At 52.2% G+C, this 26,782-nt stretch overlaps 1 protein-coding gene across 1 annotated transcript; it reads left to right on the plus strand.

The window, feature by feature from the left end:
- Window positions 1-3,233: 3,233 nt before the first annotated feature.
- Window positions 3,234-26,689, plus strand: FOXN4 (forkhead box N4). The gene is made up of 9 exons (XM_060119472.1): window positions 3,234-3,319; window positions 17,338-17,483; window positions 20,451-20,575; window positions 20,669-20,782; window positions 21,094-21,221; window positions 21,851-21,947; window positions 22,852-23,062; window positions 24,999-25,391; window positions 26,430-26,689. Exons 1-9 carry the CDS (start codon window positions 3,234-3,236, stop codon window positions 26,687-26,689), a joined length of 1,560 nt encoding a protein of 519 aa, XP_059975455.1.
- Window positions 26,690-26,782: the final 93 nt, after the last annotated feature.

Raw genomic sequence — 26,782 nt, forward strand, 5'->3', positions numbered from 1 at the left:
ATTAACCTAACAAAAGAAGGATTTCTGCTAAGTTACCTGGGTTTTCTGAATAACTCTAACAGGAGGCGTTTGAGTGGCAATATTGTCACCAACCAACCCTGAAGCAAAGAACTCAAAAGCTCAACTCTTTAGGGAAATGATACAGTTGCTAACCAAAAATCCCTGCAGAGAGGCCAAGTTCCTAAGGAAAAAAGGGGGGTTTTGAGGACTGCCCAGGACAAACTGAACCTCTATTTTTTAAAAATGTTTTATTTTAGTGGAAGGTCTTTGCTCTTTTTTCTCCATAGTGCATGAGTCTACAGAACTCAGATTGTCTGCCTTTTATTTTAAAAGCTTTACTGACTCCACCAGGTTTCAGAAGGGAGACTTTCTTTCCAAACCACTCTAAAGATATAAAATTATACCTGGATGAAAAGGACTGTTACTTCAAAGGGAGGTTGTCACGTCAACCCCCCACCCCTCCCACACTATTTACTGACAATTTCATTAAGGATGAACAGAAATAAACCCAAATGCTTTGCATGCTTACAACTTAACCTTTGAATTAATTGGAGGTCATTCGGGGACATTCAAAGCAATGTATAAACTACATTGCTACATTAGTAACGTAGTAAACTACATTGCTACAGTGTAAACTAGAACCGGTCAAAATACACATTTTCAGTATATGCAGGTCGCAGAGAGATGAAAACTGAGACGTTTCATGACCATGACCTTAACTAACATCTGTAAATTACATTTCCCCCCTAGAGAATGCAAGCTGATCTATTTACTTCTGGCGAAGAAGAAAGGAACAAGGGCGCCCAGGTGCTACAAGAAAACCATTCGGGACAAGGAGCAGCGCCAAGGTCACAGCCCACCAGAATGAAAAATGAAATCCAGGTACTGTACACCCAGCCTAGGCAGTCCCGGCTCCTTCCTGAAAGTAAACAGTGGGTCGGAAAGGCTTCCCAACCACAGGCGCGGAGACGCGGTTCCCCTGCCCGCTACGGGATAAATAAACAACGTGAGGACAGCCTGGAGAAACCCAAGAAGCACTGGATGCCCGGCCTGACTCGGCCAGAGGCGCAGATTTGAGTCGAATATCCACATGCAGGGGCAGAGGCTGTGGAGTCTCCGTGGCCTAGTTCGAATCCCCACTCTGCCCGTGCGCCCTTGTCCACTCATTACCGCCCAGAGCTTCAGTTTCCCTCTGTGCCAAAAGGGGACCATCCTCTCCCCTAAGGGGATGGTGTGAAGGATAAACGAGGCGGCAGAAATAAGCAAATAAAGGATGACTGTGACTATTATTGCTGTTGTTATCATTTCAAACTATTCCAATAGAGGCTCAAGAGGGAGGGAGTTGAAAATGCAAGCTTTCTCGGGGGATCAAACTAACTCAAGCCCCACTTCTAAGGCGTCTGGGGAGACCTTTGTCCGCGCTCGACCCCGCCGCCGCCCGCGGTCCGCGCCACCTTTCCCGCGGCGGGCGCGGGGCGGGGCAGCCGGCGGCGCGGGCCGGGCGGCGGGGAAGGCGGGAGCGCGGGCGCACCGGCGGGCCGCGGCTCCCAACGGCTCGGCTGCGCTCCGCTGGCCGCCCGGGACCCCGAGCATCGCAGCCTCCACCACAGCCGCTGGCCCAGCCACGCTCGCTCTGGGCCGACTCACTCTCCACGCGGGACAGGGGGGCGCGGCGCACAGACCCGAAACGCCCCGCGCCCGGCCCGGCCCGCACCACCCCCAACCCCCAGCGGTCCCAGCAGGTGGAGGCACCCGGCACGAGCGCTCCCGGCCCCGAGAGCTCCCTCCGGCCACGCGCCGCGCCCATCCGCGCGGGCGCAACTTTCTTAAAGAGACAGGTGGCCCGAATCAGCGTCTACCTGGAGCCCAGACTCGGCCTCCTGGCCCATCCCCCCTTTGGGGAAGAGAGGGGGCTGCAACAGATCTCCACACCACCCACCTCCTTTTCCCCTGGGCAGTGACGGATTGCAAATTTTAATGCACCCAGCATCCTTTTGCAACTTAATTCTTTTGGCCTAAATCACCCTCCCACTGCTCCTCAACGCATGCTCGCAGGCGTGCAGCCGGGGCCACTGCTGGCAAAGTTTGAAGAGGGGTGTCCCTACCCCTGCGCCACACCCCACCCGGAGCCACGGGGCGTGCAAGGCTCGCTGCTGCTGGGAAACGCCCGTTGCAATCCCCTTGACCCTGCCCTGTAACTGACCCTTGGGGAAAAGCCCCCCGCACAGCTACTGCGCATGCTCTGAGCTGGACAGCTCCAGAGAGGGAAATTTAAAAACGGTTCGAGCTGCGACGGCGGCCAAATTGCAGAACGCGAGGGGCGAGAGCGAGGGAGCCCCCCTCAGAAACCCCATCCCGCCCCAGGAGCGCCTGCGGCGGCGGCCCAGCGAGGATCGGCTCCAGGTACCGCCTTGCAGGGTCGGCTTTGCTCCCTCCTCCCGGGCAGTGCCCTGCATTGCGTTTCCTGAGGGGAGACCCGGGGCAGGGGCCGCGGGGAGCTGCCTCTCTTTACTCCCCTTTTCTCCTTTCCACGGGTCCTTGATGACTTTGGGGGCGGATCTGAGAGTCTAGTGGGTTTCTGTGTTCGTTTCAGCCTCAGAGTTTGAGAAACTTAGGGAAGATTTCTTTTAAAGGTTAAGTTTGTGTGCAGCGGGGGGTGAGGAGGTGGAGTGGGGAGTTGGACATGTGGCATTTTTGAAGGCATTTCCAGGGCGGGAGCCCTGCGGAGATTATTCCCTTTGCAAGTGGGAATTTGGCTCCCCCAGAGAAACATACATGACACATCAAACTGTCCTTTTTTGTTTATTTTTTCCAAAGTGGTCAAGCCGAGCTGTGGTTGAAAATACTAGGCTTGGAAGGGAATCAGGTTTTTCTGATTCCTATTTTGCAAGTCCACATTATCCAAGACTTGACATTTGGATTCTAGAGCCTTCCTCTGCCCTTCCTCCATTAATTTGAAAGAACCTGGAATTTCATTCCGTTCTCTTCATTTGCTTCTAAAACCCTGTAGAATTGCCCTGGGAAAGTGACCTGTGACACCCAGGAATCCTCTAGTACTTTTTTTTCGTTTATCTTTATTGGAATACAATTGCTTTACAATTTTTTTTTTTAAAGAGTTCTGTTAGTTGTTTGAGCTCCATCCTTCTGAATTGTGGGAAACCTATGAGTTTTCTGCCCTGTCCACATCGTTGCTGATGGGAGCTTTGTTTTCTGCTTGTCTTTTCCCCAAGGAGATGATAGAAAGTGACATCTCATCCATGATGTCAGGAATTATTCGAAACTCAGGGCAAAATCACCACCCCTCTCCACAGGAATACAGGTGAGGGCTTCAACAATAACAAATGGTATCTTTTTGAATTGTTTAAAGTGTTTATGTGCTGGTTATGGTTTCTGAAATTGACCAAGAACTATGGTTACATTACATTCTGTGATTTTGCAGGAGAGCTAGAAGATTTTGGTTTCGAAGGTGGTCTCTCTGAGGGTGTGTGACTTGTGGCGTGGGGCAATGGGACCACTGAAAACCTGCAGTTTTTTGTCCCCGCCTGGGTGAGAGACTGGGCAACTGGGTAGATGTTGAGGACAATAGCAGTTATTGCTTCTCCTCCAGTGGTCTTAACAGGGCTCCAGGAAATGCCCCCCAAGCAAGGAGAAAGGGCTTGTCCAAGGTCACCAGCAAAGGGAGGGAGGAGGAGAAAAAGGAAGTATCCCAGCCTCTCTCCCTTGAGCCACTGAAGGGCTGCCCCGGTTCCCAGTGCCCCACCCACAAGGCAAGTACCGTGTCCATGGGTAGAGGGGGCACAGCCCAGATTGTGGAGTGGGGACAGGACAGGGGCTGGCCTGGGAAGAGCAGGCTGTCACATCAGATCAGCCCTGTTTACTCAGGGGCTGTCTGACCTCCCGGGGCCACAGCAACTCACCAGCGGTGCCTTTAGGGAAGACCGAAGCCCCCAATTAGAGGGCGGCTGTTTCCAGAGGGCTGTGAGCCTGAAGGCTGCCTTCTGAGTCCCGAATGAGGCCACACATTCAAACAAATATTTGCTGAGAGACTGCTGTGGGCGGGGCTGGGACCCCAGATGTGGGCCAGGCACACAGCAGTGTGTGGGCACCTACTGTATGCCCAGCTTGGGAGGCTGCTCAGATGAGCCCCCATTGTACAGGTGAGGAAACTGAGGCTCAGAAAAGTGAAATGGTTTTCCCAAGATCGCACAACCAAAGACCTATGGGCTTCCTTTCTGCGCTGAAAGGGTTTAAATCACGGCAAGTGGGCTGGGGACAGCCTAAGGGTTAGGAGCTTGGCTCTGGAGTCAGTTAGAATCCCAGCTTCTCTGGTTGTGTGGACCTCTGAGCCTCAGTTTCCTCATCCATGAAATGGGGACAGAAATAGTACCCACTGCATAGAGTTGTTAGAAAGATTAAATAACAATTTTAACTCTATCACTTGCCAACTATATGATCTTGGAAAAATCCTGGGGGTCCAGCTGTTCTTTTCCACATGGATTCAGGGCTATTTTCTTATGTTAAACAGCATAAACAGAAGGCACAATAACAAAATAACAACAACAACAATAATAATAGCTGGTGGTTCTTAACCCTTTAGTACCTGCCTGCCCTGTGCCACAACCACCCTATGAGAGTAGCACTCTTGTGCCCATTTGGCAGATGAGGCAACCAAGGCTCAGCCAGATTAAGTGATCTTACAAGATTATGCAAGTAGTTATGGGGACAGTGGGGACTCGAACCCTAGGCTGTCCCACCCAGAGGGTACCATGGCCACCACCCCCATGCCCCACTGGTGAAGAGCGCATGGGGTTGGAACAGAGCAAGTTTCTCCACCACCTCACAGCTGTGTGACCCTGGACAAGTCACTGCCCCTCTCTGTGCCTCAGTTTCTTCATCTGGGAAATGGAGCAATGAAAGAGCCCAATTTGTGGGTCATTGGGAGGATCCTGTGCTTCCATCTAGAAATGGTGTTCAGCCAGGCCTGGGGTAGAGTGCTTTCTCATGGAGGGGAGATTTTATGATTATACAGAGACTCCCCCACCCCTTCCAACCACTCCCATTTTTCTCCCTGAATAATGGACCAGGAGAAGTTTATGGGCTTCTCATTCCCCCTCCCACATCTCCAGAGAATGACTCTGAGGACCACTCAGGCTGCTAGTGCAGCCTGGTTCCAGCCCCCTTGCAGCCCTCCATGCAGCTGCTTGCCCCTCCATCCCCAGGGGCTGAGTTTGGCCGTTAAGTCTCAATGGCTGTGTGCAGGGAGGGTGGGGGGCGTAGCAGCTGGAGGCAGCTGCCCTGTCCCCAGGGAGCTGTCGAGAGTCAGTGGCCCGGCCTAGACAGCAAATGGGCAGCAGCATCCCCGCTGCCTGGGGCTGAGGATCTCCTGAGCAATGGCTAACAACAGCTCGTGCTCAACGTGGGTTAGCTGCTTTCCCCTTGGCTCAAAACTAGGAGGGAATCCACTCTTAGGGGTACTAGGAAATAATGAGAGTTATTAAGCACTTACTGTGTGCTAACTCCTTGTTTTAGAGGTCAGATCTAACAACCTCCTTTTACAGATTGGAAAACGGATGCCCAGAGCTGCAAAAGGAGGCAGGCTGTTAGCTCCTTAGAACTTCAGCTTCTCCCAGAGCCATGCTGCTCAGTGGTTATCATTACAGAGCCTTGTGCCGGGTGTTTATTCCCCAGACCCTCAGTCCCTCCTCTAATAAAGGAGGTGACTTTGGGCAAAACCCTTTCCCTCTCTGGACAGTGGTTTTCTCATCAGTGAACCGCAGTGCCAGGCACACAGTAGATAACTTTATAAATATGCATCGGATGGAGAGATGGAGGGATAAATAGCACATGAGAAATAGCACATTCACGGAAACTCAGAGAAGTTTCACTCTCAAGTGATGACAAAGTCCTGTCCTGTGGACCAGGGCAGGTGGACACCACCTGCCTTTCCTCTTAAGCCTCCCACTGCACTGAGTGTGGGGGATGGTTTACCCCCATTCCAGAGTGGCTCCACCCATCGGTTGTAATCTCCTTGGGTGAGGGGCTCCATATGGCAGGGGCAGTGACCATCTGAGCATCTTTACAACCCTGCACCCTTCAGGGTGTTCAGGGTGGCCAGAATAGCTCCTTCGCCTACCCTCGGACAAGGAAAGAGAGGTAGCCTTCGTGGGGTGCAGTCCTCCTTTGGGGTCTTGTGTTTCCACCCCTAGAAACATGCACACAGCATGCCCACGCACACCAAGTCCTGAGCCAAGTTCTAAAAAGGGAAGAGTCTCTTTTCCAAATTCCTAATCAAATCATTTCACATTAAGCTCATTCTTGGCCCAGTTGGGAATTTCTAAGCTTGCTAAAATGGCATTCGATTTTCTTCTTCCTGTAAACGGTTAGGAAAGATATTACAAATGATATGTTCACTAAATAAACAGCTGCATGGAATGTTTAATCCCTTTTGTTTAAAGGTTGGATCGTAAACAAGAACAGTTGGTAACAATGTAACAATTTCTTACTAACCATATCTCCAGAAGGCAGGTAAAACCTCCTGGTTATAATCATAGCAGATGTGCCTCTCTGTACTGCAGGGATGCTGATCTGACACCCCACTCCCGCAGAGACAATATTTTCTTGGCAAACCCCTCCTAGTAGCCATGAAAGGCCAGAGGAGAAAAGAAAGAAATGTTTGAGTACCTGCCTGGTGCCCTTTCTTACAGGGTATCTGATCTTATCCTCACAATTTCCCTCTGTGGTGGGAATTCTTATTCCATTTTACAGATGGGAAAACTGAGGCACAGAGATGTGAAGTGACTTGCCCAAGGTCACACAGCTACAAAGGGGTTGAGATAGGACTCGAACCCCAAACAGATGTTCCTTCCACTGCACAATTGCTGTCTCAATTCTGAGAACTCCCAAGATAGGAAATAAAGGGTTAAATGTGGGCTCTGCATTGAGAAGTCAGGAGTAGACAAGAGAGTTAAAATTAATGAGTGATCTCAGGAATCTATGCCATGGGTAGATACTAATAGCACTAGTCATTCCTGGGGATGGAAACACTGGGAGATGTTGGACGGGCCTGGGAGGGCTTCCTGGGGGAGGTGGTGTCTAAGCTGGGTGGGAAATGGATAGAGATTGGGGAACACAAGTTGTGTTGGAGCTGAACTGGGCTGGCCTGTGGGGGAATCCCTCTTCCCTTTCCTACTCCAGCATGTATGGAATAAATGCTCACAGGGTGCCTGGCCCTTTGGTGGGTACTGAACAAAATAGAGAGCCTCTCCATCCTTGCCCTCCTAGAGTGGAAAGACTGGAAACATGTATAAATGAATATACCTCATGGCAAAACGCTAAACGTTCTGCAGACACAACACAGGAAAGACCACCAGGGGTGGGGGTGATCAGGGAGGACCTCTCAGAGGAGGGAAATTTTAGGCTGTGGCCAGAAACATGAGAAATAGCCAGCTGTGAATGAGTGCATGGAACAGCATTCCCGGCAGAGGGAACAGCATGTGCAAAGAGAACATAGAATGTTTGGGGAACTGAAAGATGGACAGGTTTGCTAGAGCAAAGGGGAGAAGGAAGGAAATGGCCAAGGACCAGATCATGGCAAGGAGCTCGACTCTTACTACCCCGATGGATTTTAAGGACAGTGACAAGATCTGATGTCCCTTTTGAAAGGTTGCTCTGAATTCTGGGTATGAAATCCATCCATTCCACAAACACTTGCCTAGCACTCGAGCCACATACTGTACCACGCCCTGCAGTGATTTACCTACCCTGAACCAGGAAGCAGTCCAGGCCCTTTTATCACCTCTGTTCTACATGTGAGAAAACTGAGGTTCAAAGGCATTGAGTCACTTGCACAAGGACCCCCATTAGGAGTGGAGACAGGACTGGAATCCAGGTCCCCCTGGGCTCACCCCATCCAGTGCCCTACTCTCCTGGCTCATCTTCCATCCTTCCATGGGATTAATTAACACGGCTGATCAATTAAAGATATTGTTAATTAATGTTATCAGCTTGGTCCCCTGGCCAGTGCAGAATGGCAGCCATGGACTCCAGCTGTATCTCACTTTGCCCAGGGCTACCACAAAGTCCCCTGACCAGTGGCCCCATCACCATGGAGGCACCTTGCAGCCTAATCCTTCTACAAATAACGTGATAATGGTTTGCTCTTCCTGCTTACATCTTGATTTATTTCAGCCGTACTGGCAGAACATTGAATGAAGAGGCTCCAGGGTGGGTGGTTTAAATCCCAGCTCCTTTGCTGACATGCTGTGTGGCTGAGGGGTATCCCTTCCTCTTTCTGGGCCTCAGCCATCCCATCTATGGAATGGGCATGATAAATAGCCATCCCACAGGCCGTCAGGAGACGAGGGATATGCAGACCTAAGAGGGCTGGCAGGAAGGTGGGCATGCCATGGGGCAGACTTCCCCTTCTTTGAATCCCTAGGTCAATTAGAAAGTTCTCTCCTTGGACAGAGGGAACTTTGTCTGCCTGCCAGAACAGGGCCTGACAGGTAGGAGTTCAGGAAAAATTTGTGGAATGAAGCTGGTGCTTCCTGAGTGTCGGGTACTCTGCACTTTGACCTCCCCATGGAGCCCACTTTACGCTGAATCCATACTCTTCGGAGGATGTTGACACTAATCTGAACCCCTAGCACGCAATACACATTGATGGGCTGGGCGCCCTACCTGAACTATCTCATTCAGTCCTTACAGCCCCCAATGAAATGTGTACAGGCGTTAGCACTCCCATTTTACAGATGAGCAAACTGAGGCTCAGAGAGGCAGATGACTGCTGACAAATCTCACAACTACTAAGTGACTGAGTGGGATTCAAAGCCAGGCCTGGTGGACCCCAGAGCCTACACTCGTAACAAACTACACTGAAATGCTGCAAAAAGAGAAACACGGGAGCCAGGGCCCAGGCTTTCTAGCTGAGATGGGCTCAGAATGTAGCATTACGGAGGGCGGGCCTGGGCCTTCTGATAAGCCCAGAACCTTCAGAGCAAAACTCATTACAGGAAACACAGGTAAAGTGATAAGCATGGAGGAAGCACTTGAGGAATGGCAGCCCCATTATTGCACTGACAAGAAAGGGTTATTACTCTGATGTCGATTTTCCCAGGGTACCACCTGGCTCTGCCACCTCTCAGACACTCCACGCTGCAACCCCCTCAGAATGAGACTGTACCCTTCAGCATCTCACTTCCCGGCAGAGGTGGGCTGCCCACCTCTACAGTCCTCCACCCCAGGTGGCCCTGCAGGTGGTGTGTCCCAGTGGCCGCCCCATGGAGATGGAAGGGACTCAACCCCCTTGTGTTCCAGATGGGGAAACTGAGGCCTGGGGAGGGTCAGCCTGGAGGTGCTGAGGCCAGTACCTGGGGCCACTGCCAAGAGGCTGCTGAGGCGAGTTCACCTGGCTTGGCCTCACCTTTCCTATCTGTGAAAGGGGATGATGATGCCCTCTAGGGGTAGGTGTGTGTGTGTGTGTGTGTGCGCGCGCGCGCGCGCGCGCGCATTCTAATAAGGAGAAGATGGATGTGGCCGAGCTTTGAAAAGAAGTGCCTCCTGTGTGGGTGGGGAGCTGCGAGTGAACCCTTTTATTCAGAAGGGGACTCTGGAGTGCTACCTAGGTCTTTTTCTTTTCTTTTTGCCCCCAAAGCTTTCTATTCACTAATGAGGATCCCCTGCTGGTGACAAATCCTCCACTTGGTTTGAGAAGGATGCATTGCCAGGGGTCCCCTTTGGAACCCTTGAGGTAATAGTTTAACCTGCTTTTTCAGGTTAAACTGAAATCAGATGCTTCATCTGATATAATGCTTAAGTGAACTCTTAATGTATTCTCAACAGCCCCCTTAGGGTAGGTGCTATTATTATTATTATTCCCATTCTATATGCAGGGAAACTGAGGCCCAGGGCAGGTGATGGGCCTACAGCCAGGAAGAGGTCAGGCCCGGGCCTGCCTGTCTTGGGCTTCACACCTGCTCCTAACCTTGGGGTGCTACTCTGCCTCCCTAGAGACCTAGGACCAATGGGACCCTGAGGGAACTTCTACTCTGCCAGTAATGCTTTATAGATGGGGAAACTGAGGCCTGGAGAGGGAAAGGGGCTTGCCCAAGATGTTAGAACTTTGGAAATGCAACCAGGGATTTACCTGCAGACTGCTCCCCTGAGTTACAGGGTCTTTGTATCAAAAGGAACCTTGGAGGTTGCTTAAGGCTCATCGTTCATCCAACAGGGGCCTGACAGGTCATCCCTTGGCTCCTACTTGCATGCTCCCAGGATGGAGAGCTCACTACTTCATGAGTTGCCTTATATGCAGCTCCAGTTTTTACAGAGCCCTTCCCCACAACTTCCTCACTGGTGGGAGGGTGGGGTGGAGGACTCTTTTACACCCACATCTAATAAAACTCAAACTTCCATGAAATCAGCTCCTTAAATGTCCAAATCCAAATCAAATGTCCAGTTGTCTTCAGGCAAGGTAGAAACACCACAGATTGTTCCATCAAGATTGAAGAATGTTCCAGAAGGCTGCCACCTAGTAGGATGCTTTGCGATGATGGGAATGTTACACATTTGCACGGCCCACTATGGAAGCTATTGGCCACGTATGGGCACCAGGCACTCAAAATGTGACTGGCGTGACGAAGAAACTGAATCTATCATTTTATTTAATTTTAGTGAGTTTACATTTAAGTAGCCACCTATGGCTTCCTATCAGGCAGTGCCTGGATTTTCTAGAACTCACAGAGTACATTTCTTCAACTGTTTCTTGTAGGGTAGGGAGAGAGGACGGTGGGGCTGTAATCAACCCAGGCTCTGGCTGGGGGACCCTAGACAGGCCTGTTTCTCCTGGGCCTCAGTGTCCCTACCTGGCAAATGGGAAGGTAGTAATGGTAACATACCTCCCTGATCAGGCTCTCGTGAGGATGACGCGAGATCAGTTGTGTAACCCACTTCCATTAGGGACAAGGTGCACCTCAGGGGCTCACTCACCCCAACCTGTGTCCACAGGCTGTAATAAGATTCAGTTTTTTTTTTTTTTTTTTTTTTTTTTTTGCTGTACGCGGGCCTCTCACTGTTGTGGCCTCTCCCGTTGCGGAGCACAGGCTCCGGACGCGCAGGCTCAGCAGCCATGGCTCACGGGCCCAGCCACTCCACAGCATGTGGGATCTTCCCGGACTGGGGCACGAACCCGTGTCCCCTGCATCGGCAGGTGGAGTCTCAACCACTGCGCCACCAGGGAAGCCCAAGATTCAGTTTTATTTAACTATAAAATTAAATAAAATTACACTGAACCTTTCACCCCTGCCTGGGCCCCAGGGCAGTGGGGGTGGGGCATCTAGACAGCTGGATCTGTTTGCTCACTTGTCCAATCTGAGTAATTATGAAGCACCCACTGTATGCCTGGCCCTGTGATGGGCTCTTGGTGTATGGCTCCTGCCAGGGTACAAGGATCCTGCTTTAGCATCAGCACCCAGCAGCGAACTTGGCCTCTGTCCCGGCCTCCTGGGGCCCCCCAAGGTGCTGAGGGGTATCCCTTGCCAGACCTGGGGCCCCCCAAGATCTGGGAATGCAGCCCCTGTCCTCCCTGGGGACATCAGCCAGGTTCAGAAGGTGGAGGCTTGTGGCCCACTAAGGGGCTCCCTGGAGCTCAGAGAAATGGGGGCTCAAGTGGGGGGATGATGACAGGTCCAGAGAAGGAGAAGGGAAGGCATCCTTTGTGAAAGAAGAGAAGATACGCAGGCGCAATGGAGGGTGCTGGAGGAGGTGGGAACATTTGGTACCCTGGGGCCCAGGGCCCGTCACACACTACACCCGTGTCAGAGCACGGGGTCACCTGAGCTGGCAGAAGGGTGTGGCGGGGGCCATGGTTCCCCAGCACTGGGCGTGTGGGAATTACCTGGGCGTGGGAGCATGGGTAAACTGCTTTCATCCCCTGAAAGCCTGGCTCAGTGTCTTTAAATAGTGCTGGCACTGGGGACACAGGAATGATGGGTGAATGAGTGTGTGGGACAGAGACAGGTCTGCGAGAGATCTGGGGGCCCTGGATGCCGCATCAGAGACAGATGGGACAGGAGAAGAGGATGGACATTTCCTAAGAGCCTCTTGTGAGCGCTTTGCCTCTGTCATTGTTATCCCACTCTGCAGGGGAGGAAACCGAGGCTCAGGAAGGTTTGGAAGCACATCTGATGTCACCAGGCAGGACAAGTGGGGCCAGGACTTCATCACAGGGCATCACTGACACAGTGACAGAGAGAGAGAGACAGAGAGACATACACAGAGACAAACACAGAGATACTAGCAAGGAAAGAGTGGGAGAGAGTCAGAACAGAGGGACGGGGGTGAGATAGGAGGGGGGGCACGGTGGGGAGAGCAGAGGGAGCAGATGGAAGGAGCTGTGTCTCTGAAGTTTCATAGTTTCGTTCTCCTTGTAGCTTCCTCTGGAGGTGACCCTGGGTGGGGAGGCATCAGCGACATGGTGACCTGGGGCTGGCTCTCCTCCTCACCCAGAGATGCAGAGAGTGAGTAGGACAGGGCTTGGGAGATCCCAGGGCGATGGGGCTGGGTTCGCCTCTTCCTTTGCATTGCAAATATCCCATCATTTTCCAGCAGATGAGAAACCCACTCAGGGGACTGACACAGGGTGTCTCTGTCTCTCTCTCTCTCACACACTCTCACACTCACACACACACACACTCCAGGGAATAATCCCAAACCCTCACAGATGACAGGATGGTTCACAAGCCACTTCGCCTCCACACCAGCAAGCCAGTCCCAGGCAGGGTATAAGATATTACAGCTCGTATTATCATTTGTGCCCGTTTTATAGGTGGGAAAACTGAGGCTAGGGATTAAGTGCCTTTCCAAGGGCTATGGCTCAGAAGCCATGGTGGCTCCTGAACCAAGAAGTCTTTCTCTTGTCACAACTGCCAAGGATCCCATGGTTTATGCCACTTAAAATGAAGTGCTAGGAGAGAGCAGGAATGGGGCACATGGGGACACCTTGAATGAGGGAATTCTAGGCATTGGTAAGGGAGAGGTTTGGGGGACCTTTACATGCCACTGTGGAGAGGGGGCTGTTTGCCTCTTTGCAGGGGCAGAGGAGGGTGGGAGAGAAGGAGACAGATGGTCAAGGCCCTGGGGCCAGCAGTGGGGATGGGACACTCCCATTTAGGCCCTAGAGCATCACCACCTGGTTCCTGTGACACACAGTGAAGAAGTGCCTGGATGCCATTTGAGCCTAGGGGGCAGCAGGATATAAGCCAGGCTTCGGGGCCCACAGACTCCATCACAGAGCTCCCGGGCATCCACAGCCATCTCAGGAGACCAGCAGGGCCAGCTGGGCCATGTGTCAGGCACATGGAAGCAGGCATTCTGGCCTGAACTGGAGGGGGGACCAGACCACCCTGGGATGCCTGAGGCAGCAGGGGAACAGGACCTGGCTGCTCACCCCCAGAATGAGCAGCAAACCCCCAAGAAGGGAGAACGGGGGCCAGGCCTGTGCCAAAAGTTGAACACACACTGGCTCATCTGATCCCTGCAACAACCCAGGGAGATGTGGTCTGTTCCTCTCCCATTTTCCAGATGAGAAAATGGAGGCCCAGGGACCGGAAGTAACTTGTTTGAGGTCTCACAGACGGGGGGTCTTAAGGACTTGAACCCAGATCCATCCAACCAAAGCCTGAGCTGTGCCGAAGCCCCTGCCACACCCCCTCAGGGCTGCCCTCCCCCCAGAGCTTAGGGAGGCACTAAAACACAGCTTCCCAGGCCCCACAGCCCCAGGGTGGGATTCCAGGGTCTGGGATGGACCTTAGACTCTGCATTTGAACCAGCCCCTGGGTGATGGTCATTCACACAGCCCCCCAGCTGAGAGCCCAGGACTCAGGGTGGGGCATCTGCCCGAGAGGATATCAGGTTCTCTGCCTGTGGTGCTGCAGGTACAGCCCAAGATGGCAGCAGATAGACCCGAATTCGAGTCCTGGTCACAATTTTGCTTTCACCAGTCTGGCCTCAGTTTCCCCATCTGTAAAGTGGGGCTGTCTGTTCCCTCTCCCTGTCCTGAGGCTGTCTCAAGGACTCAAGGGGGCAGAGGACAGCTAAAAGTGCTGGATGTGACAGTCACTGTCAAGCAGTTCTCTGGGTTGGTGGCCTGGGGTCGGCCTGTTTCAACCGGCCAAGAAGGCATTTAAGTAGTGTCACTGTGTCCTGGGCTACAGGGTGATGGGGGGCTCAGGGCCAGCCCTCAGCGAGCCAAGGGGCAGGATGTGGGCAGAGGGATGGCAAGGCAGGACTCACTGGCCCAGGGAGCAGTCAGGATGCAGAGGGCGTCCCTGAGCTTGGGGTCTGGGTGGCGAAGACTTCCCGGAGGAGAAGGTACTCCTGGGCTGGGAGGGGCCACATGGGGAGCCAGGAGCCCCTGCCCTGGTCCTTTCCTGGAGTATGACATTGGAAGCAAACTGCCTCCTTTCTCTCGGCCTCAGGTTCCCCATGGGTAAAATGAGGGGTGGGGTCGGGTGATGTCTGAGGAGACTGGCATTAAGAGGCCAGAAGACAGAGTTTGAAGTGAGCCTCCAGGGATGGGCACAGTTTGGGTGGGGGAGGAAGAGCCAAAAGGGCTTTCCTAGCATGGAGGTGGGGCCATGGGGTGCTGGGGCTGCTGCTATGAGGGAGGGGAGGCCCAACAGGGCTTACAAACAGCAGGAAAAAAAGAAAAGAATGATCAAAAGAGCACCATTAACTCAGCCCCTACCACATGTGCAGCTGTGTGCTAAGCAGTTACATTATGTGATTCTCACTCTGGGGGAAATAAGCTCAGAGCATTTGCGAGCTTGGGGCCTCAGTTTCTCCATCTGTAAAATGGGCACGTCATGCAGCCCAGCATCTGGTATACAAGAAGTGCTCAGTAAATGGAAGCCGCTAGTGGTAGCTGCAGCAGGGGCAGGTCTGTGTGACCCCAGAGCCCAAAGCTCTGATGTATTTCCAGTCCCCTGAGGACTTGGCTAATATTATCATTAACATTAATATTGATATTAATGATGGCAAAGTCAGACATGGTTCCAAGTCTTTTCATGCAACAATATGTTTAATCCTCAGCATACCCTATGTGATAGGAAATATTATTTTAGCCCCACTTTACAGATCAAAAACTGAGGCTCTGTGGTCATCCATTTACAATGCTTGGTGTCAGTTTATTTATCTCTTGTAAAAATAAAATACAGTGCGTGTGTGTGAAAAGAAAAAGTGATATGACAGAAAAAGAAAAGGATATAAGGTCGTTCTAAGGTTACCCAATTAACACTGTCTCTCAGTCTTTGTATTAATAGTCCACCTATTTCCTTGTGCATTAAACTTATAGTTATTTATAAATTCTTAATAATTGTTTTTGTGTAGTTCACAGCTTTCATGATCATTAGTTATTGTGGCATATTACTTTTGTAGTAATAAATATACATTATTTAAAAAAAAAAAACTGAGGCTCAGAGAGGTTAAGTCAGTGGCCCAAGGGCACACAGGTAAGTGAAGATCAGGATTAGAACCTAGAGTCCAAGCTCTTAACCAACACATAATCTAACAGATTCACCCTGCCACCAGATACCCTGCTCCGTGGTGATGCCCAGGAACCTGGTGTGTTTACAAGTCCCCCACCATTCAGGGGGCTCTCATGGGCCCCCCTCTTGAGAAACCTGCCACCAGGGCCTCATGTCCACTCCTCCCTGAGGCCCCAGCACCAGGTAGAGCAGCAAGGGCACTGGGGAGCCACAGCAGGTTACTGAGCAGGAGTGGAGCTCATACCACCAGATGCTGGGAGGTCGGCTGGCCGTGGGGTGAGGAGGGGCCTGGGTGGGGGCTGGCCAGGCTCCCCCAACAGCGACAGCGGGTGGCACATCAAGCCCTGCCCCTCAGCCTCACCCCATGGTCTCCACGGGCCTGATGGGACAGATGGCATCGCCCAGGCCTGGCCTGTGGCTGTCACTTGTCCAGATGAGTTATGAGTGGGTCAAATGGGCGGCAGCCGGGGGGGCTGTAAAAACAATTGCAGGGAGGCCCCAGTACAATGGGAGCCACGTGCCATGGGGGCAACAGTCGTTTGTCACACAATGGGCCGCCAGGGGACAGCAGCCGGGCCAACTGCTGCTACGGACACGGACCAGCCGAGTTTTCAAATCGTTTCCAGGCCCTGTTTTCCTACGAGGCAGCCAATCACTGGGGCAGCCGAGTGGTCACCTGATGCCAGCTTGGTGGGCTGAGGGCCCAGGCCCGGCTACAACCGAGCAGCGGGTGCCATGGCAACGCTAATTGTGGCCCTAAAACACAAGGAAAGAGAGAGCAGGAGAGATGGGAAGGAGGGGGGAAGAGAGACAGAGTGAGGGAAGGAGAGAGAACGCAGGCTTGAGGCAGCCACGCAGATGGCAGGAGGGGGCGGAGGCTGATGCCCCAGCTGGGTCCACGGTCACGTGCATGAGAAAACCACAGGCTGCATCTCTCTCTCTCTCTCTCTCTCTCTCTCTCTCTCTCTCTGAGGCCCCAGGACACCTAGTTTTGAGACCTGGAGTTTAGAATTTGGATGATGGGCCTCTGGGCAACAGACCAGAAGGCGCCTGGCCTGCGGGGCCGCAGGTGTGCTGGGTGTGGTGTGGGCTCCTGGCCGGTCTGCAGCCACATTATAACACGGGCAGGATGCTGCTGTGAGGCCCAGGGCCCTGGAGCTGTGGGGCGAGCATGACTTCAAGGGCACCGGGGAGCCATGGTTACCCCAAATTGGGGTACCTGCCTGCTGTCCTCGATGGGCAGACTTTTTCTTTCCATAGAAAGCTATGCTTTTGCTTGTGAATCAGTTGAGGGTTGGTGGGTATGGGTCCTAACTGGAACCTCCAGGGGCTGCCTGGGGTCACGGTGAAGAGTTCAGGCTGGGCTCCCAGCCCCACCCCTTCCTGTTCCGTGTGGCCTTGGGCAAGTGACTCAGTGCCCTGAGCCTCAGTTTCCCCATCTGTGAAATGAGAATAATAATAACACCTGCCTCATCAGGTGACTGGGGTGTTCCGTGGGTTAATACCCTTGACGGACTTGCTTTGGTACCTGGCACATAGTAAGTGCTCAACAGACATTAGTGTTGATTACTTGGGGGTAGGGACTAAGTAAGACGTGTTAAGTGAATAAAGGGAGGGAAGATCTGAGGGTGTGCAATCTGGCTGCCAAAGGGGGATCTCTGGGAGTGGGCAGATTGGAGGATTAGGGTGGCTTGGGGGAGGTGAGGCTAAAGGGGGTGATTCCAGAGGTAGGCGAGCCCCCCAAGAGCTGGCCTGAGCTCCCCGCCCCTGCCCGAGCTCCTGCCCCTCCCCACAGGCTCCTGGCCGCCACCAGCGATGATGACCTTCCCGGGGACCTGCAATCACTGTCGTGGCTCACGGCCGTGGACGTGCCGAGGCTGCAGCAGGTGACGAGTGGCCATGTGGACCTGGGTGGCCCCAGTGCGCCACACGCGCACCCAGGTAGGCGCGGGGGCGAGGTGGGGTGGCGGGGGAGGGGCAATGCCCAGCACTGCCATCCACCACTGTGTGGCCTTGGCCAGGTCACCCTCTCTCTCTCTGGGCCTCTGTTTCTGCCTCTGTAAAATGGGACTAACTCTACCTTCCCCAGGGGTATGTGGTTTGTTCATATGCTCATCACTGTGTGCCAGGCTCTGTGTGAGCTAAGTTTTCAGCAACAAATAAAGACAGACCTTCCCTTACCCCTGTACATCTTGAACACCTAAAGCAGTCAGCAAATGACGGTCTCTGGAACCAAATGCAGTCTGTGGCCTGTGGCCTTTGTGTTAAGAAAGCTTTTACATTTTTCAAGGGTTATTAAAAAACAAAGAAGACAGATCACATGGCTGGCAAAACCTAAAATATTTGCTGTCTGACCCTTTACAAAAGTTTATTTCATTTACCTCTAAAAAGTAAAGAAGTACTTTGAGGGGGAGGAGAGATAAATTAGGAGTTTGGGATTAACATATACACACTATCATTGATATATATAAAATAAACAACAAGGACCTACTGTATAGCACAGGGAACTATACTCAATATTTTGTATAACCTATAAGGGAAAAGAATATGAAAAAGGACATATATATATATGAATCGCTTTGCTGTACACCTGAAACTAACACAACATTGTAAATTAACTACACTGCAATTTTTTTTTTTTTTTTTTTTGGTTGCACTGGGTCTTAGTGGTGGCAGGCGGGCTCCTTAGTTATGGCCCATGAGCTCTTAGTTGCGGCCCGTGAGCTCTTAGTTGCGGCATGCATGTGGGATCTAGTTCCCTGACCAGGGATCGAACATGGGCCCCCTGCATTGGGAGCGCAGAGTCTTATCCACTGTGCCACCAGGGAAGTCCCTACGCTGCAATTTTAAAAAGTGATTATAAAAAAAATTTTTTTTTAAAGTACTTTGACTTCTTTGAAGAAAGTGCTGAGCTCAGGACCTGGCACACAGTAGGTGCTCAGTAAATAGCAGCTAGTTGCAGTCAAAGCAAGTGGATTAAATGTTTAGAGACACAGAAAGTGTCAAAGAAAAACAGTCAACAAAAACAATCACCATAGTGCATGCACTAGGCAGCCTTCCTTCCCCAAGACGGAAGAGTAACTGTACACGAACACTGGGTTTGCTTCTGTCCTCTTATGAGTGGTTCTCAAGTTCCTGTATTTTATAAAGCTGTATTCTTAAAATAAAATACAGATGCTACCAGCAGGAATACATTGTTCTCACAGACTTCTGTATTTCTGTGCTAAAATTAATGGAATCAGATTTTTAGATAAGTGTAATTTTCTCTCCAGCAGACCAAGTTGTTAAATCTGAATTGAATGCCTGTCAGTGATCAAAAGAAACTCAAAAAATGGACCAGAGAGAGGCTTTTGGTATTTAAAAATAAATATGCCGTGGTAATTTTAAGCCAGAAAATAAAAAGCACCACAGTACATTAAAAGTACCCGTAGTTGAAAAAGTAATGCCTAGGAGTTAGTCTTTCTTTCTTCCTTCCTTTCTTCCTTCCTTCCTTTCTCTGTGCTGCGCGTGGCATGTGGGAATCTTAGTTCCCCGACCAGGGATTGAACCCACTCCCCCTGCAGTGGAGGCACAGTCCTAACCGCTGGACTGCGAGGGAAGTCCCCAGGAGTATCTTTCATTGGACAAATTGTTCTTGGCCAAGTAGCAGGGGTCAGCAAACTTTCTGTAAAGGGCCAGTAAATATTTCAGACCCTGTAACCCAGATGGTCTCTGTTGAAACTTTCCAACTTTGTCACTGATGTGCAAAACCAGCCATACACAATATGTAAGTGAATGGGTATAGTGTGCCAATAAAACTTTATTTAAAAAAACATGCTGTGGGGCTTCCCTGGTGGCACAGTGGTTAAGAAGCCGCCTGCCAATGCAAGGGACACTGGTTTGAGCCCTGGTCCAGGAAGATCCCACATGCCGCGGAGCAACTAAGCCCATGCACCACAACTACTGAGCCTGCATGCCACAATACTGAAGTCCATGTGCCTAGAGCCCATGCTCCGCAACAAGAGAAGCTACCACAATGAGAAGCCCGTGCACCACAACGAAGAGTAGCCCCCGCTCGCCACAGCTAGAGAAAGCCCATGCGCAGCAACGAAGACCCAGCACAGCCAGAAATAAATAAATTAATTTAAAAAAAATGCTGTGGGCCAATTTGGCCTAGTGGCCAATAGTTTGTCAATCCCTGATCTAGAACCCCAAGAGGACAGCCGTGTGAGCTTGGGCGGGTGCCTTCCCCTCTGAACCTCCTTCCTCATCTGCAATGAAAAGATAATAAAACTGCCCTCATGGGGTGTTGTGAGGACTCGATGCAGAAAGTACCTTGCACACAGTAGGTACTCCATAGATGTAAACTGTGAAATAAGAAAGCCCCTTCCATCACTGCACACCTCCTGCGTGCCTGTCACTATGCCAGGTGTTTGGAGCACTGAGTCACATAAATTAAGGTCCTGGCTTTCAGGGAGCTAAGGATCTGGTCAGAAAGGACAAGGCAGACAGACCAAAACACAAAGGATGAGCCCAGGTGGCAGCCAGAACTCAGAGGAGAGCTGAAGGCCCCAAGGCAGGATCATCTTGTACATCAGCTTTGCTTGATTGGAGGTGGCTACCTAAAATCAGGCTGGTGCAGTGAGACTCTGTGATAGATGCAGTGTCTGTCACAGGCTCAGCACAGAAGGGGGTACATCTGCTATCCCTGAGCTAATGCTTGGCAGAAGAGCAGATAGGGGCCTGCAGCTGGTAGGAGCCCACTCTCCACCACTATACTCAGAGAAGTAATTTGTCAAGTACCTACTATATGCCAGGCCCCAAGGGTGGGGGATGGCTCCATTCTCTGGAGGTGCCCAGGGACTGGGCTGTCCCTGCCCGCAGCCACCATTCCCCCAGCCTGGGCATCTCTGTGCTTCCTTTATCCAGGTGCCTTGGCCAGGACAGCTGACCTGCACTTGGGAGCCGCCCCAGGTCCCCTGCTCCATGGCCCAGCTGGCATGGCCCCCCAAGGCATGCTGGGTCTGGGTCACCTGACCAACCATGGAGCCAGCGTAAGTGCCACCACAGGGGTCAGGGAGGGAGGGGGGTGTCCAACAGGGCTGGAGTCCCTCTTGACCCTCTGTCTCCTTCTCTCCCGGCCCCAGCAAATGAACCAGTTCCCTGTGGGGGGCCAGCCTGCATCCAGCCTGCAGGACCCGCCACAGCTGTACTCTCCCACCTCCCAACCACAGTTCCCGCTACCCCCGGGCGTCCAGCAGGTACCGGGGGCTTGGAGGGGCCCTAGACTCAGAGGCAGACACTCCTGACTTGGACTGTCGAGGGACTGTTCTGAGCCTCAGTTTACCTACCTGGAACATGGGAATAACATTCTTCACCATGTCATGGGGTTGTTCATTTGGCTCCCCCGAAAACCCTGCAGTGGACGGAGACAAGACGGTCTGCTGGGGTTGTAAACCCTGCATCTGGCTCTCTGAGATGGGGTGGGGTGGGGTGGGGTCATCGGAGTGACTGATGCTCTCTCTCACCGTCTCTCTCTCTGCCACTCTTCCCCGTCCCCACCCGTGGGAAGTGCGCTCCTGTGGGCCTGTATGGTTCCCCGTTTGGGGCACGGCCTCCCTACCCCCAGCCCCGCATGGCTGTGCATTCATCTCAGGAACTGCACCCCAAACACTACCCCAAGCCCATCTATTCATACAGGTGAGATCCAGGGGGGCTGGGACTGTGGGGACCTCAGGGAGGAGAGGGGTGAGGGCTGCCTTGAGGGCACCTCAGACAGTTGGGTGTGGTGGCCCAGGCTTCCAAGGGGGAGGTTTTGGGGAGTGGGGAACCCCCAGGTGGGACCCATTCTTAGGAAGGACCGTCATGTGGTCAGTCAACCCCCAGGGTTGAGAACCCACCCCAGACACAGAGCCCAGCACTCCACTCTGTCACTCACAAGCTGTGTGGTCTTGGGGAAGTGGCTTGGCCTCTCTGAGCTTCAGTTCCCTCTGATGTAAAAAGTCATCAAATAATAGTATTATGTACCTCACAAGATTTTGGGCCGGGGGGGTAAGCAGCCTAGTGAAAGTCTAAAGGCCCATTAGTTATGGGAAACGGATAGAAAGGAGGAAAAGACAAGGTTTCTCAAATCGGTACCAATGGCTGAGCTCAGGGTCAAGGTCAGGGGGTGGGAAAGACATAGGGCCAGGAAAAGGTATCAAGAGCTAACACTATGTGTAGGGGCTGGTACCAGTAGGGTTAAGCAGGGCCAGCTTCCTGGCAGAGGAGGCTTGGGCTGTCAGCCTGAGATGACTTCATGCCTGGCCTGCCCCACATTTTGCCTCCAGCTGTCTGATCGCCATGGCCCTGAAGAACAGCAAGACAGGCAGCCTGCCCGTGAGCGAGATCTACAGCTTTATGAAGGAGCACTTCCCTTACTTCAAGGTGAGGGGCCCAGCCAGGGTAGGGATGTTGGAGTAGCTCTGGCCTCTCCCTGGCACTGCCAGAACCCAGGATTGGCCCCGGGCCAAACGGGACCACCCTTTTAGTCCCCTGGTTATGTCCATAGACACCTGCAATGTGCACTCACACAGACATGGGCCAAGAAATCCCGAAAGAGAAGGGGGCATTTGAGCTGGGCTCTGACGGATGAAGAGGAGTTCACCAGGCATCCCAGGGGGCAAAGGGTAGAGGGCCAACCTAGTTATTCAGCACAGACTCAGTAAAACATAATGATGCTAAACACAGACTTGGTGAGAACCTTTGCCTCTCTGAGCCTCAGTTTCACCCTTCATGCCTCAGTTTCCCCCTCTGTAAGATGGGGAGAATGATACCCAGCTGGCAAGGTTAGTAAGGATCTGCATGTAAAGGCACTGGCAGCTCCTGGCACCTGGTTGACCATTAGTAAGAGAGAGACAGAGAGGGAATAAAATGAATAGGGTATGAGGTGCATTGCAATATCTGGTTACCTAACAATAAAGTATGAGCATTTATAAAAATGATCGGCATTTAATGCACTCGACCAGTTATCCACATATTAGCATCATCTTTCTTGCTTCCTGAGTGGGAGAGAAAGAGCGGGAGATTTGGCAGCCCTGGGCCTTGTCCTCATGTCTTAACCACTGCCCAGAGCTAAAGTGCAGCTGACCCATGTACAATCAGGGCATGGACCCTCCCATTTGCCAGTATGCCCCCCTTCTCTCTCTTGTCTTCCCAACTCGAGGTTGAGCATTGGACACTGACATCGTCCCCCTGCCCCTCTAGCCCTGAGTGTGAGATCCCTAAGGAGAGAGAGGGTTCAGAGGGGCGTCCCTGCAGGGGTCTCCCACGGGCCCACTTCTCCCCACAGACGGCTCCCGACGGCTGGAAGAACTCAGTGCGACACAACCTGTCCCTGAACAAGTGCTTTGAGAAGGTGGAGAATAAGATGAGCGGCTCCTCCTCGCGGAAGGGCTGCCTGTGGGCCCTGAACCTGGCCCGCATCGACAAGATGGAGGAGGAGATGCACAAGTGGAAGAGGAAGGACCTGGCCGCCATCCACCGGAGCATGGCCAACCCCGGTGAGGCCCGGGTGCCCCGCCCCGCCCCCCCCCACACACACCCGCCCGGCGTCCTGCCCATCCCACAATGAGCCCAGTCACCGCGGGGACATGGGCGCCTGGTGACTGTCCCCCCTCCCCTCCCCTGAATACACCTCTCCTCTCCATCCCTACATGGTGGCTGGTCCATTGAAGAGTCTGGTCAGAAACGTGAAAAGCTGTAGTATCTCGCTAACAACCCCAGTTTCTCCCACAGACATGTCGAACGAAACAACCATGGGAAAGCATGGCTTCCTTACCTTTCTTACCACATCAGTACAGATTCCCAAAGTAATAAAACAATAACACCCAGTGTGGGCTAGGATGTGGAGAAATCAGCATCATCATGTACAATTGGTGGGAACATAAGCTGTGAAACTTTTCCAGGGCAAAGTAATGTAGCGAAAGCTTGCAAACTTGGTCCTCCAATTTGGTCCACTTATTCTACTCTGGCAGTTTATACTGAAGAAATCAAAGATTTGATCAAAAGCTTTATGAACAAAGTTATCCATCATGAAGTGATTTCTGATAGTAAAAAACTGAAAGCAATCTAGACATCCTGCAATAGGGGATTATTTAAATAGACATAATGTTATACCGTGCAAGTATTAGAGATAAAAATATTTTGGGAATATAAAGAAATGCTCCCAATACAATAAGTGAAAAGAGGCAGCTTATGAATCAATATACACAACATGGTCACATTCTAAAATGAGTATATATCCACACCCATTTGTGTATATATATGTGTGTGTGTGTATACATATATACATATATATACATACATACACTCACACATATGTATATATCTATAGACATACATGTATACACACACACACACACACACATACACACGGACAGGAAGAAATATACCAAAATCTTTACTGTGAATGGAGAGACCACTGGTAATTTTTATATTCTTCACGTTTCTCTATTTTCCAAATCTTCTACCCTGTTTGTGAATTACTTTTAGATTAGAAAAAAAATATTGTACCCGCTTTTTTTTTTTTTACTTAAGAGATGGAAGCTGGGGACATACAAGTGACATATGAATGAAAAGAGTGGCATGGGAGGCTAATGCCACCCAGCCTTAGGAATATTTGGCCTGGCCCTGTGAATATCATCGTGTTTGAGGTTTGAATATCAAGGGGGATGGGAGTCTAGCTCAGAGATGAACAATTCAATAAGATGGGGAGAAAGACCGTAGTAGCAGGATCCAGTAGGCCCTCAGCTGAGAGCTCCGGGGTCTGGTTCGAGATCCAGGGCCCGTCCTGACACAATATCTGGTGTGAGAGCTAGGGCAGGCCATTTCACCTTCTAAATTCAAAGTGTCCTCGTTTCTAAAATGGGTGCAACCCAAGTAGATCCTGGGACCCTAGTGATCCAGTCTCAAAACTGTGTTGTAGTCAATGAGATACAAGCCAACAACCAAAAATAATTCAAGAGTAATTTGCGTCTTGTTCTATCCAAGAGCATTAAGGAGGATCCAAGCTTCAATCCACAGCAACGCTTCATGTCTCTTTAGCAGCAGGGAGTGGCTAGGACCCCCTGTATGTTAATAAATTTTGTCCCAATCTCGTGGGATTTGTAATCTCTGCCTTACCTCCCTCTCGTAGGGCTGTGATGAGGTTTAAGTGAAGTCCTAGAGTTATAGGATTGTCCTATTGCTCCTCCCATGGGAGGAGCCAATGTTATTTGAGACTCCTCTCATTCCTCAAAGTCCCTATGTAATCTGTGATTTCATTCCACTTCCACAACCCTGTGCACAGTGTGTGACGCCATCTCATAGATGAAGAGACTGAGAGTCAGAGAGTCCAAGAGGCTTGCTAAAATCACTGGGATTTGAATCCAGGCCTGGGCTGGGGCCCAGAAACTGTAGGGTGGCTTCTGATGAGTGACCTCTCCCACTTGCCTGCAGAGGAGCTGGACAAGCTGATCTCGGACAGGCCAGAAAGCTGCCGACGCCCTGGCAAGCCAGGGGAGCCTGAGGCCCCTGTGCTGACCCATGCCACCACGGTGGCCATGGCCCACAGCTGCCTGGCCGTCTCCCAGCTCCCACCCCAGCCACTGATGACCCTGTCCCTGCAGTCGGTTCCCCTGCACCACCAGGCCCAGCCCCAGGCACATCTCACCCCAGACTCTCCTGCCCCAGCCCAGACCCCACCCCTGCATGCCCTGCCGGACCTGAGCCCCAGCCCCCTCCCCCAGCCCACCGTGGGAAGGGCACCTGTGGACTTCGTCAACATCAGCACTGACATGAACACCGAGGTGGACGCCCTGGACCCCAGCATCATGGACTTCGCTCTGCAGGGTGAGGCTGGAGGAAGGGGGTGAGGGGAACGGAGCGGGGAGGGACAGGCTGGGGGAGGAGCAGCCCGAAAGGTCAGGGAGGGCAGTCTGCATTTACCCCACAGCGCGTCCCTTCAGAAAACACTTCCCAACCACCTAATCCCAGCAAATTACAGCAAGCATTTAGTTAGCGCTTGCGGTATACCAGGCCCTGTGCCAAGCACTTCAGAGACATCATCCTGCAACAGTCCTGGGAGGCCACTGCCATTTCATATTCCCATTCTGCCGATGAGGAAACTGAGGCCAAGAGAAGTGAAATCACTGGCCTGAGGTCGCCCAGCTAGTAAGTGGCAGAGCTGGGATTTCAACCCGGGCCTCTCTGACCCCAAATTTTCAACCAGTAACTGCTTCAACCTGCATGTGCCAACCTCGTGCCAGGTCACACTCTGACCCACATGGTCATCCTCAATACACGGGGAACGAATGAATGAATGAATGAATGAGCAAGGGGAGTTCAGGCTTCAGTGAAGGCTCATAAGTCTTCCATTTGCTAACACTGGTGCGCCTACTGTGTGCCAGCCAACGGCTGAGAAATCCTCTGCCCTCAAGGAGTTGCGTGTCTAGTGAGGGAAATGGACAAGGTATCAGGTTCGTTAGTTAGCAAGTTAGTTATAGCTGTGAAATGGGTATGTTTGAACTACCCTGCTCCTCCGCCTGGATTATCGTGCAGTTAAAACGTGCTGGGAAAATCATGGTTTTGTCCCCTGGCTTGACCATGATGGTACCACTTAACAAAGGCCGAGTGTTTCCCACTCATTGCCTAGTTTCAGCCTCTCAATCCTAGGCGGTGGGTTCTCTGATCATCTCATTCCCTCCCGAGGAGCCCAAGGCTCCGAGATGGTAGTGACGTTCCCAGTGGAGAGGGAAGGGCCGGGAACGCTGGCTCCTCCATGCTGTCCTGCGACGCGTGACTTTAAACACCACACGTGGTCTCTGCCTCAGCCCCAAGATGGCCTTCGAACTCGGGTCCATTTGACATGAACGCTCTTGTCTTTGAAAGGGAACCTCTGGGAGGAGATCAAGGATGAGGGCTTCAGCCTGGACACACTGGGCGCCTTCGGAGACTCCCCACTGGGCTGTGAGCTGGGGGCCTCGGGCCTGACCCCCGTCTCCGGCGGCAGTGACCAGTCCTTCCCAGACCTGCAGGTGACCGGTCTCTACAGCACCTACTCGACCCCGGACAGTGCGGCCACGCCAGCCGTCACCTCCTCCTCTCAGTACCTGGGAGCCCCGGGGAACAAGCCTATAGCCCTGCTTTGAGCCCACGGCCTCGCCTGCCCCAGAACCTGGCCCAGGAAGGATGCTCACCGAGCCGGATGTTCCTGCAAGAAAGGCCCCTCACCCTCCCACAGG

The sequence above is a fragment of the Mesoplodon densirostris genome, chromosome 15 (genome assembly GCF_025265405.1).
Source record: "Mesoplodon densirostris isolate mMesDen1 chromosome 15, mMesDen1 primary haplotype, whole genome shotgun sequence".
In the NCBI taxonomy this organism is placed as follows: Eukaryota; Metazoa; Chordata; class Mammalia; order Artiodactyla; family Ziphiidae; genus Mesoplodon; species Mesoplodon densirostris.